General features: G+C 31.4%; 1 protein-coding gene and 1 long non-coding RNA gene across 2 annotated transcripts; both read right to left on the bottom strand.

The window, feature by feature from the left end:
• Positions 1-3,633: 3,633 nt before the first annotated feature.
• LOC125814946 (uncharacterized) lies at positions 3,634-11,001 on the bottom strand. The gene is made up of 2 exons (XR_007442152.1): positions 10,884-11,001; positions 3,634-3,695 (listed from the first exon to the last, which is right to left on the bottom strand). It is a non-coding gene; the product is annotated as an uncharacterized LOC125814946 (long non-coding RNA).
• Positions 11,002-12,528: 1,527 nt separating this feature from the next.
• On the bottom strand, positions 12,529-12,858 carry LOC125815982 (uncharacterized). Its single transcript, XM_049495559.1, has one exon. It carries the CDS (start codon positions 12,812-12,814, stop codon positions 12,590-12,592), a length of 225 nt encoding a protein of 74 aa, XP_049351516.1. The 5' UTR covers positions 12,815-12,858; the 3' UTR covers positions 12,529-12,589.
• Positions 12,859-13,753: the final 895 nt, after the last annotated feature.

Genomic DNA, 13,753 nt, shown 5'->3' with positions numbered 1-13,753 from the left:
TTGTAATCTTCAAAATATGTAAAACTCAGATATGAAATTGGAAAGTGAAAAAGGGCCTACTTATATAGTATGAAATCAGAAGGTGAGGGTGTGGGTAGGGGTAGGGGTGGAGTGGTCCTGGTGGAATTGAGTGGTTTTAGGAAAAAAAAATCTACAGGCAGAATCTGCCCACCAGATACAGGGATTTGGTATATTATATTTTACTAGAATATTCTCAACTTTTATACCTTAGTTTGAGAGTATATGCAATAATTTTATGAATATTCATACTGAGTTTTCACAATTTGTAACTTGGCTTCAAGTTTAAATAAATTGCATGCCTCATTTCTAGGCAGGGCTCGAATCCAAGTCATTTGATTGAGGGTGGAGAGATTCCAACCATCTCACCACAATTCATGTTAGATAAACTTCTAGATATCGGTTGAATAGTACAAAATTCATTACTCAATTTTCTTAAACTAAAATCTATGTATCTGGAAGGTACATAAGCAACCAATTCCAGTATTTTGTCATTAAAAAGAACATTTGAGTAATATTTTCATAAAATTGGTGAAAATAAAAAATAGTAGAAGGGAAGAGAATTGCAAATAGTAAAAATGATAAAATAAAATAGAAAGAAAAAATAAGGAAGAAAATGACTAGGTTGTTAGTTTGTTAGATTAGGACCACAAATGAAATCTACTTTGTTTATTCCACTCTATTACGCAGAAAGTTGTAAAATAATAGACAAAATAGTGTTCCATAACTCTACGCCTCTTTAATTTACATTTGTGCGATAATAATATGTTATATTATATTTTGTTTCATTACACATGCCAATATGTAAAGAATCTGATCCATTAGATTATTGAGAGGACACATGTAATAATTTTAAAGAGTTAATTGAGCAACTGGAGTGATCCCTACAGGGGGATATATAGCTAAATAAATACCGTGATTGGTGGCATTTTAATTTGTTTTTTATTCGATATACGATTTACCATTCACTTAAAGAATTAAAAATTGAAATTTTTGAAAAAAGTTTATATATAGTTAGTATATTCATTTTTCACTACATGGGAAAAAGTAAATGTACACAACAGTTCAACACAAGAATAAATAAGATGGATAAAAAAGTCGGTTCCAATTGGACATTTCATACATATATATATGACTAGATAATGTTATCCGTGCTATGCACGGGCCCAATAATATAAATGATATGTTTTGGGATAATAATCGAGTTTTTGAAGCGATTATTTGCGTGGATAAAGGAATAAGTTTTTTTTATCACAAATCTGTACTTTCTTTGACGTTATTTAAGGCATAATAAGACTACCCACATATAACATTTTTGAAATCTTTTTTGTTGTCAATTATCATGATTTATAGTATTTTTACGATAAATTCACTTCAAGAATCAGTGAAATTTTTTGTTTTTTTTTCAAAACATATTTTATATTGTCAATTATCATGATTTATAATATTTTTATGCAATTTTTAAATATAAAATAAAATAAAAAATAAGACAAATAAATTAAAATGGACCCAATATATGTTATTTTTGTTGTCTCAATTTATGTGACACAAATGAAATTTGGAGAGTCATCCAAATTTTCATATTTTTTTTTAAAATGTTTTAAGTTATTAATTATTGTGATTTATAATATTTTTATGTAACTTTCAATAACGTACATTACTGGTCACTTTGTCTTAATTTATGTGATATGGATAAAATTACAAAATTAACCCTTTTAAAATGTCTTTTAGATATTTTAAGTTGTTAATTATTATTATTTATAATACTTTTTTGATAATTTTAAAATGATATGTGTTATTTTTTCTGTCCCAATATATGTGAGCCTGATAGAATTCTGAGAGTCAACGTATTTTATTATATAGCTTTTAAATATTTTAAATTGGTAATTATTGTAATTTTTAATGCTTTTTAAGTCATGTAAATGATATATGTTGCTTCCTTGATTGAGACTTTTCCATTTGTGACACATATATATAGATATTTGGTGCCCGTGCCAGCACGGGCCCAATAAATATTTTTTTTTTGTTTTAATTTATGTGATATAAATGAAATTTGAAGATCAAACGATTTTTTATATGTTTTCTTAAAAATATATTTGAAGTTATTAAATTGTTGTGATTTATAGTATTTTTGCGTTAGTTTTGAATAATATAGGTTACTCATGTTTCAATTCACGTGAATAATCATAAATATTTTCAGTTGTTAATTTATTGTGAATTCTATAAATTTTGACGTTATTTTCAAATAGTACATGTTACTTATTCTATTCCAATTAGTCAACCAAATTTCTTATATGATTTAAAAATATTTTTAATTGCTAATTATTGTGATTTATAGCATCTTTTATGTAACTTTTAATAATATATAATTTGTTCAAATTCATATGACAATGATAAGATTTCAAGAGTCAACGCAATAAATTTTTATTTTTTTTTTAAAAGTTGTACCTCTAATATATTTTGTAGCTAAAATATACTCTCTCCGTCCACTTGTATTTGTCATGTTGCACTTTTTGAAAGTCCATTTGATTAATTTTCAAAGTTAAATCAGAATGTATTAATTCGATATTTAAAAAAATAAAATTAAATATGCAAAATCTATACAAAAAGTACTATAAATTGTAATTTTTTGCCTATGAATATGATGAAAAAACACATTGTAAAATATTAGTTAAAATTCATATAGTTTGACTCTAAAAAGGAACTCATAACAATTAAAAGTGCATAGAGAGAGTAATAAATAGGTAATTAAATTTCAAGAAGTTTAAAATAAAAGGTTGAAAAAAAGAATTAGATAGACAACATATATTGAAAATTGAAAACATATAAATAAAAAATGGGCCCAAATGAGGTCAAACTTTTTGGCTAATAAAGTAGTAGGTAATTAATGGTGTTAAATTGTCTAATAATATAAATTTTAAAGATACAACCATAAAAGAAGAATGTACAACACTATGAAACATATATCATTCAACACTTGTCATGTGGTAAGTAGTAGTTATTCTCACTTATTATATATAGTAATATGCTGGCATGACCCATAAATAAAAGTCTCATTCCAATAATGTATCTGAAAGGATCATAACTTAAGGCTTCTAGAATATAGATTATTGAGGTGACTTTCTCTACACTTGATTTATTAAGGCGGAGCTAGAGATTAAAATAAGTTTAAGGTATGAGATCTCGATCGAATTCAATAGAATTGAAGTATGAGTTTGATTGATTTTAATGATTCTGATCAAAATATTATGTTTATAACTTAAAATTTTTCAAATTCTAGCTCCCTCTGTGCGGACCTAATTGATATGACATTAATTTCCTCATCATCTATTTGCCAAACACTTTTGTTTTGAAGATTAGGAATAACCAAGTATGATGATAAGAATAAGCTTCTTTCATTAAGTACAACTCTTGTTAACAAGAAGCTAAATTATAAAAAAAAAGAAATTCATATATATATCATATACATATACAAGAACATTATATTTATACATACTACTAGCTGGTAGTTGATCAACAAGGTGCAAAACAATCCATTAGCAAAATACAGTTGCTTCACACATTATGTTATCATTTTTGCTCTCTGCTGCCATTTCTACAGAAGAAGAATTCTGCCTTTCTTCCACTTTTTCCCCTGTTTTTTTCTTCTTCAACAAGAAAAGGCTTTTGGCTCTAACCTTTTCACTTATTTTTGTAATCTCACAAACACAAGCATCAACTACTGCTGCCATTTTCTTTCTTGAAAAAAATTCCTCTTTTTCTTGCTTTTGTATTCTTCAAAGTATATAAAACTCACATATGAAATTGAAAAGTGAAAAAGGTTCTACTTATATAGTAGTATGAAATTACAAGGTTGGGTAGGGAGTTGGGGGTGGGGTTGTCCAGGTGGAATTGAGTGGTTTAGTAGCAAAATAAAATTAAATAAAATCGATAGGCACACTACACGGAATTGGTATACTTTAGTAGGATATTCCCATTGGTATAATTTTTGAACTTTGAGTTCATACCTTTTTTATTTAGAGTACTTATTCTAATTTAATTTTTCTTAAAAAATAAGTTTGAAATAAAGTGATTTCTTCTAACGATCTAAACCTTGATAATGAGTAGAGTTATCCAATATTTATATTGGTAAAATAATATAGATTCTTTCAGTTTCATAGTAGTTGATCACTTTTTATTTAATACGGTGTTTAAGAAATCATAAATCAAAAGATAATTTTACTAATTCACCCTTAAAAAAACTTCTTAGGTAACACTTTAAAAAAATATTCTGCAAGGGTAATATAAAAAAAAATTAATTAATATTTTCTTGATTTAGTAAAATAGACAACTAATACAATACAATAATTTTTAATATAATGACAACTAATATGAGAAGAAGGACTATCATAAACTAATGGCACAAGCTTAGCAGGAACACTAGCATCAATTAAAAAAAGAACACCCGGCATTTGAAGTAGCATAAGCCATAACTTATGGGCATGGATTTTTACATTTGGCTACTAAAATTTTAATTTGAAAGCATCCGGAAGAAGTATATTATAGATTAGAATTTCTAGTCATTAAAAACATTTTGATAAAATTTGAAAAACACTGGGTCAATAATATAATATTTCAAAATAGTGAAATGATAAACATGGAAGAAATTGAAGAAAAGTAGGAATAAACTGACAAGTTTGGACCACAAAATTTTTTAATCATTTATTTATACTTTGTATTATTATTACTTTACTACGTAGAAAGTTCTAAATAATTGACAAAACACTGTTCAATTTCTACGGGGGTGTCGCTTATGAAGGAAGGCCTTCAACCACGTGATTGGTCATCTTTAATTCTTCTTGTTTTTATTCTTCACTTTCTTTTTTATTGAATTAAAACTTATTTATTTGAATCTTCAAAAATAAAATAAAAATCTTCTTACATTATTACAGGGTGTGTTTGGTATGAAGGAAAACATTTTCCAATTTTTTCATGTTTGATTGGGCTAAATGTTTTGGAAAATGTTTTCATAATCAACTCATTTTCCTCAAATTTAAGGAAAATGACTTCTCTTCTAAACTTAAGGAAAACATTTTCCAAAACTCTCTTCCAACTTCAAATTACAATTATTTTTTTGTTGAAAAAATTAATTTATTTTGTCCCTACCCTCAAACCACCCCCAACCAACCCCCCCCCCCCCCCCCTAAAAAATAAAAATAAAAAATTTAAAGCTTATTTTTAAATTCAATTTTTTTACCCCACCCTCACCCCTACCCCCACCCTCCAAAAAATATTAAAAATCGTTTTTTAAAAAGATATTTCTAATTTCAATTTTTTTTTTTTACCACCCACTCCACTACCCTGGCCCCCCCCACATCAACCCCCTTATCAGCCCCCAACCCCTTTCAAAAAGAAAAAAATTTAAGTTTGTTTTTTAAAAAATATTTTCAACTTCAAATTTTTATTTTTCATCCCGATCCTCGATCACCCACCCCTTTTCCGGTCACTCACCCACCCCCCACCCCCAAAAAAAATTGAGTTTGTTTTTAAAAAAATATTTACAAATTCAAAATTTCATTTTTTCACCCTACCCTCGACCCCCACCCACCTCCTACCCAACCCCCCACCCACCCACCCCTAACCCCCCCCAAAAAAAAAAAAAATTAAGTTTGTTTTTAAAAAATATTCTCAACTTCAAAATTTCATTTTTTCATCCTACCCTTGACCCCCCCCACCTCCTACCCAGCCCCCCACGCACCCCCACAGCCCTCCCCCCCCCCCCCCCCCCACAAAAAATTTAAGTTTTTTTTAAAAAAATATTTTTAATTTCAAAATTTCATTTTTTCACCCCTAGAACCCCCACCCACCACCCCTACCAGCCCCCCACCCCCCCTCCCCAAAAATAAAAATAAAATTTCAAGTTTGTTTTTAAAAAAATATTTCAATTTCAAAATTTCATTTTTTCACCCCTACCCTCGACCCCCACCCACCCACCCCCCTACCAGCTCCCCCCCCACCCCAAAAAAATAATTTTAAGTTTGTTTTTCAAAAATATTTTCAACTTCAAAAATTTTCAATTTTTCACCCCTACCCTCGACCCCCCCTTCACCCACTCCCTACCACCCCCCACCCCCCAAAAAAATTGAAGTTTGTTTTTAAAAACTATTTTCAATTTCAAAAATTATTTTCTACTCTAGTAAAAATAAAAGATATTTCTCAAAAATATTTTTCATTCATAAATCAAACACTAAAAATCTTTTTCGGAAAATATTTTCTACTCACCAACCAAACATGAGAAAATAAGTCAAAAATCAACTTGTTTTCCAGGAAAACATTTTTGATGGAAAACATTTTCCTTCATACCAAACACACCCACAATGTGTGAAAGCCATTTCTATACTTTCTCTCACGCGTCAATTTAGTGTCGGCCAATGAATACGTGGTTTGATTGCAGCACTTAATGAATTATTGATCTTGATATTAGGTTCTAATTAAAGTTGTGATAGATCTAAGTAAAAAAAATTTATGTAACCACATATAATTTTGGGAAAACGGCATTTTTAGTCCCGTGTTAAGACTATATTCTATTTTAGTTCTTGTGTTACCTAACTTAGTACTATTAACCTTTAATTATATGAAGTGAGAATGATCATGCCTACAGAAGATCAGATGGAATTGAAAGTTCTGGTACCTTAGGATTTTCTGACAGTCATGATAACTCCCGTGAGCTGTCAGGAAGTTCGGATGTTGAGGACTTGGTAGATGAATGCAAGGAAGAAGTAAGGTTTGTGAGTCATCCGAGCTCCGTTGGCATAGAACCTGAGGAACCAATTTTGAGCTCTCCAGATGTTGGTTGCTGGCAACCAAGGTTGCAGAACAGCTGTTGTAACTTTCTGTGAAACTCAATCAAGTGATGTTTCTACCGACAGTGATGAGGACGAGCCACGAATGTTTCCCGAAAAACCAATAGTAAGCAGTGATTCCAAGAAGTGTTTTCGGTGTCATAAATGGAAAGGATTCACTGAGAGGGAAGTAGGCATAGCTTGTGGTGCAAAGTATTGTATCAATTGTGTGTTGAGAGCAATGGGGGCAATGCCAGAAGGAAGAAAATGTAGTACTTGCATTGGTTACCGTATTAATGAATCGAAGCGAGATTCTTTAGGCAAGTGTTCTGCAATGCTCAAGAGGCTGTTAAGTAAACGGCAAATGGATGAGATTATGGAATTGGAGAAGTCATGTCAAGCTAATCAGCTTCCACCCCATCTCGTGGAGCGTGAATGGGAAACGTCTTTCCCTTAGAGAGTTGGTCGACTTGCAAAGCTGTGCATATCCACCAAAGAAGTTGAGACCAGGGAATTACTGGTATGACAAAGTGTCTGGATTATGGGGAAAGGTGAGTGTTAATTAGATCCGACTTTCATTTTTTGGCATTGAAATTAATCTTGTTGTTTGCCTGATATTTTTTTTGCTTTGGCTTAATAAAACAGGAGGGACATAAGCCTTGTCAGATAATTTCTCCCCAACTAGCTGTTGGTGATACAATTAAGAAAGATGCTAGCAAGGGAAACACAAATATTGTGATAAACAATCGAGAAATTACGCAAGTAGAGCTGTATATGTTGAAGGTTTGACTTCTGAACTACTTAAGTCTTCTGAAATTATGAATGCTTGCGGTTGGAGTTCTTAGCATGTTGTCAAATCATTTCAGCTGGCAGGAATAAACTGTGAAGGAGATGTTTGTTTTTGGCTCAGTGCTGACGGATCCTGCCAGGAAGAGGGCATGAACAATGTAGTTGGAAAAATATGGGACAAGGTTGGTTTCTGTTCATCCATTCATTTCTTTTGACCTCTTTACCTACTTTTTCTCACATTCTCTGATAATCGTGATCTTTTTACAGACTACACACAAGCTGCTTTGCCATGCTTTGAGATTGCCTATTCCTCCTGCGTCTGCAAATTCTTCTGGTGAAGAAGTTAGAAATGGATTGGATGCAGGTGACCCTTGCAGCACAGTTAGCAAAAAACTGAATAAACTACTTCTTGCTGGTTGTGATCAATCGGGAACAAGTACTCTGTTCAAACAGGTACAGTATGGGTGGAACATTTCACTTAAAAAGAAGACATTTCTCTATGTTTCTTTGACTCAGTTGATAGCCAGCTTAACTAAATCTATGTAGTTTATTCATCGGAATCGCACGTATAAGCTGGTTACTTACATAGTTATGCTAGATCGCAAATAGAATGCATGATGTGTGGTTACTAATGAAGTCAAAACTGCAACTGTTGGGTTGTTACCATCCTGGCTTATGCTAATAAGAACCCAAGTAATGGATTTGATTACATATTTAATTATAATATTCTGAATGAAGATATATGTATTCTGATTAAATGCATTTATATCACTTAAAATGTATAGAGGATGAGTGATTCTTGATAACATATGTTGCTAAGACAGGCATTTATTTCTATTTCAGGCCAAAATTGTATATCGCGTTCCTTTCTCAGAAGAAGAGCATCAGAACATTACGTACACGATTCAAAGAAATTTGTATAGATATATTGCTATACTCCTCGAGGGACGTGAAAGATTTGAAGAGGAGTACCGTGTTGAAATGAGGAAGAAACGGCTTGATGAACCTGGCCCTTCAGGTATAGAATTTAATAGTTGTTCCTGACCTCCGTATGAACTGAGCTTTCTGTTACCTTTTGTCTTTACCTCTTTAGAAATGCAACGTCAATGTTTCTCAGAACCCTCCTTTTGTCCACTTAAGTCTGCATTGCCTTTAATATTAATGTTGAGCAATTGAGCAGTACAAAGACTGATATATAGAATCCTAAAGATGTTGATGTCAACGATTTAAAGACTGTTGATATGTGGATCTAGTGTTGCTATAGTTATGTTATTTACTATTCTGAATTTAGTTTTTTCGCTTCTGAGATACAAATCATAAACATGATTTTCACAGTATTGTTTTTTTATCACAAAGAGTTTATGTTTTCTCATTAAGTATACTGTAAATTTTTTGTTTCAAATCACTTTTATCTATGAAATCATTTGATCCTATCAAGCATTAGTATCTGAGTATCATCTTTGCTAACAGCGCTTCCAGACCTGATTGAAGAAGAGATTAAAGAAGAGAATGTCTATTCCATCAACCCTAGACTGAAAAACTTTTCAGATTGGCTTCTTCAAGCTATGATGTTAGGAAATTTGGAGGTCATTTTTCCTGCTGCCACTCGAGAGTACTCAGCCGTAGTTGAGGAGTTGTGGAAGCATAAAGCATTTCAGGCCACATATCAGCGGAGAAATGAGCTAGAAATGCTTCCGAGAGTTGCCAATTATTTCTTAGATCATGTAGGTTACTCTTTGTCTTCTGCCTCATTCTCAATTAGGGATTGATAGGACATTATTTTTCTGTTCTTTGTTTTCATCTACAACTTACAAAATTATTGTCTTCCATAGGCTGTTGAGATTTCAAAGGTAGACTACAACCCTTCTGATATGGATAAGTTATATGCTGAGGGCATTACTTCGTCCAATGGGGTAGCGTCCATGGACTTTTCGTTCCCTAATCCAACTCAGGATAGTTACATGGAGGCAGTTGATCAGTATTCATCCTCAATGAGGTCAGCTCTCTCTCCAGGCTACAACTTTCATAAGAGTACTTGCGAGCTCTCTTCCATCAACTCATCCTTTTTCTAATGTAGGTACCAACTAATAAGAGTACACGCGAGCTGTGTAGGGAAAAACTGCAAGTGGTTGGACATGTTTGAGGATGTTGACCTTGTTATCTTTTGTGTTTCCTTGACGGAGTACACCGAGTATCTAGAAGACTACAATGGAGTTTGCACAAACAAGATGATGGAAAGCAAGAAGCTCTTTGAGAATTTCGTCAGTCATCCAGCTTTTGCCCAGAAACATTGCCTCTTACTATTGAACAAGTTTGACATACTAGAGGAAATAATTGACGAGTGTCCCCTTTCTGAATGTGAATGGTTTCAGGACTTCAATCCAGTGATCAGTCGTCATCCCAACAGCAAGACCAGCAACAACAACCCCTCGTTGGCTCAACGTGCTTATCATTACATAGCTGTGAAGTTTAAACGCCTATATAATTCCATCACAGAGCGAAAACTGTTTGTTTCACAGCTAACTGCTTTAGAGGCTGATAGTGTTGATGGAGCTCTTAAATACACTAGGGAAATTCTTAAATGGAATGAAGAAAGGCGTAAAGTTATGCGCGATTGGACTACAGAAAGCCCTGAGGCTAGCACAACACTGGAGGCAAGCACAATTACATAGTTACTATCACTCTTTTGTTGAGTTCACTTTGCCTTTTATAGCTGTACATAGTTTACTACATAGGAGAAATTCACTTTACTAAGATGTTGAGTTTTTTTCTTCTGCAACAAACATGAGGCTCTCTTCTGCATTTTGCAGATACAATCTTATAAAATGGCATTTATCATTCAATGAGAGATACATTCTTTTTAGCTTTAATAATAGGCCCTTGCTTCGACTTTGATTGTTAATAGACTATAGTACCAAGATCGAATCGTAGACAAACAAATTTAATATATATATATATATATATATATATATATAAGAAAAGAAATTCTTACATCAAATACATATACAAGAACATTTATACATACAACTAGTATAAAACAATGTAACAAAAACTATATATATAAATACTACAATTAGGTACTTGATGGTATCAACAAGGTGCAAAACGGTCCATTAGCAAAAACATAGTTGCTTCACACATTGTGCTATCATTTTTGCTCTCTGCCATTTCTGAAGAAGAAGAAAATTTCTGCCTTTTTTTGCTTTTTTCCCCTGTTTTTTTCTTCTTCAACAGAAAAAGGCTTTTGGCTCTAACCTTTTCACTTATCTTTGTAATCTCACAAACACAAGCATCAACTACTGTTGCCATTTTCTTTCTTGGAAAAAAAAGTTCCTCTCTTTTTCCCTTTTCTCTTGATTTTGTAATCTTCAAAATATGTAAAACTCAGATATGAAATTGGAAAGTGAAAAAGGGCCTACTTATATAGTATGAAATCAGAAGGTGAGGGTGTGGGTAGGGGTAGGGGTGGAGTGGTCCTGGTGGAATTGAGTGGTTTTAGGAAAAAAAAATCTACAGGCAGAATCTGCCCACCAGATACAGGGATTTGGTATATTATATTTTACTAGAATATTCTCAACTTTTATACCTTAGTTTGAGAGTATATGCAATAATTTTATGAATATTCATACTGAGTTTTCACAATTTGTAACTTGGCTTCAAGTCTAAATAAATTGCATGCCTCATTTCTAGGCAGGGCTCAAATCCAAGTCATTTGATTGAGGGTGGAGAGATTCCAATCATCTCATCACAATTCATGTTAGATAAACTTCTAGATATCGGTTGAATAGTACAAGACTCATTACTCAATTTTCTTAACTTAAAATCTATGTATCTGGAAGGTACATAAGCAACCAATTCCAGTATTTTGTCATTAAAAAGAACATTTGAGTAATATTTTCATAAAATTGGTGAAAATAAAAAAAAATAGAAGGGAAGAGAATTGCAAATAGTAAAAATGATAAAATAAAATAAGAAGAAAAAATAAGGAAGAAAATGACTAGGTTGTTAGTTTGTTAGATTAGGACCACAAATGAAATCTACTTTGTTTATTCCACTCTATTACGCAGAAAGTTGTAAAATAATAGACAAAATAGTGTTCCATAACGCTACGCCTCTTTTTAATTTACATTTTTGCGATAATAATATATTATATTATATTTTGTTTCATTATACATGCCAATATGTAAAGAATCTGATCCATTAAATTGTTGAGAGGACACATGTAATAATTTCAAAGAGTTAATTGAACAACTGGAGTGATCCCCTACAGGAGGATATATAGCTAAATAAATACCGTGATTGGTGGCATTTTAGTTTGTTTTTATTCGATATACAATTTATCATTCACTTAAAGAATTAAAAAATGAAAAAAAGTTTAGTATAATCATTTTTCACTACATGGGAAAAAGTAAATGTACACAACAGTTCAACACAAAGAATAAAGAAGATGATTCCAATTGGACATTTCACATATATGCTGGCCTGGCATGACCCATAGTAAATAATAGTCTCATTCCAATAATGTATCTGAAAGGATCATAACTTAAGGCTTCTAGAATATAGATTATTGAGGTGACTTTCTCTACACTTGATTTATTAGGGCGGAGCTAGAGATTAAAATAGGTCTAAGGTATGAGATCTTCGATCGAATTCAATAGAATTGAAGTATGAGTTTGATTGATTTTAATGATTCTGATCAAAATATTATGTTTATAGCTTAAAAACTTCAAATTTTAGCTCCGTGCGAACTTGACCTTAATTGCCTCATCATCTATTTGCCAAACACTTTTATTTTGAAGATTAGGAATAACCAAGTATGATGATAAGAATAAGCTTCTTTCATTAAGTACAACTCTTGTTAACAAGAAGTTAAATTATAAAAAAAAGAAATTCATATAATATATATATCATATACATATACAAGAACATTATATTTATACATACTACTAGCTGGTAGTTGATCAACAAGGTGCAAAACGATCCATTAGCAAAAATACAGTTGCTTCACACATTATGTTATCATTTTTGCTCTCTGCTGCCATTTCTACAGAAGAAGAAGAAGAATTCTGCCTTTCTTCCACTTTTTCCCCTGTTTTTTTCTTCTTCAACAAGAAAAGGCTTTTGGCTCTAACCTTTTCACTTATTTTTGTAATCTCACAAACACAAGCATCAACTACTGCTGCCATTTTCTTTCTCGCAAAATAAAACTTCCTCTCTTTTCTTTCTTTTGTATTCTTCAATGTATATAAAACTCACATATGAAATTGAAAAGTGAAAAAAGATCTACTTATATAGTATGAAATTACAAGAGTGGGGTGGGGTGGGGTAGGGAGTTGGGGGTGGGGTTATCCAGGTGGAATTGGTATATTTAGTAGGATATTCCCATTGGTATAATTTTTGAACTTAAAGTTCATACCTTTTTTATTTAGAGTACTTATTCTAATTTATTTTTTCTTAAAAAATAAGTTTGAAATAAAGTGATTTCTTCTAACGATCTAAACCTTGATAATGAGTAGAGTTATGCAATATTTATATTGGTAAAAAAATATAGATTCTTTCAGTTTCATATTAATTAGTTGATCACTTTTTATTTTATACGGTGTTTAAGAAATCATAAATCAAAAGATAATTTTACTAATTCACCCTTAAAAAACTTCTTAGGTAATACTTTTAAAAAAAATTCACTGCAAAGGTAATATAAAAAAAATTAATTAATAATTTCTTGATTTAGTAAGATAAACAACTACAACACAATAATTTTTAATATAATGGATCAATTTATATAAGACAAAGGAATATTATATACTAATGGCACAAGCTTAGCAGGAACACTAGCATCAATTAAAAAAAGAACACCCGGCATTTGAAGAAGTATCCGGAAGAAGTATATTATATATTAGAATTTCTAGTCATTAAAAACATTTTGATAAAAATTTGAAAAATATCGGTCAAATAATATAATATTTCAAAATAGTGAAATGATATACATGGAAGAAATTGAGAAAAGTAGGAATAAATTGACAAGTTTGGACCACAAATAAATTTAAAAAATCATTTATTTATACTTTGTATTATTATTACTTTACTACGTAGAAAGTTCTAAATAATTGACAAAACACTGTTCA

The sequence above is a fragment of the Solanum verrucosum genome, unplaced genomic scaffold (assembly GCF_900185275.1).
Source record: "Solanum verrucosum unplaced genomic scaffold, falcon-dt-bn FXZP01000261.1, whole genome shotgun sequence".
Classification (NCBI taxonomy): Eukaryota; Viridiplantae; Streptophyta; class Magnoliopsida; order Solanales; family Solanaceae; genus Solanum; species Solanum verrucosum.
This window is presented reverse-complemented; position numbering and strand designations above follow the sequence as displayed.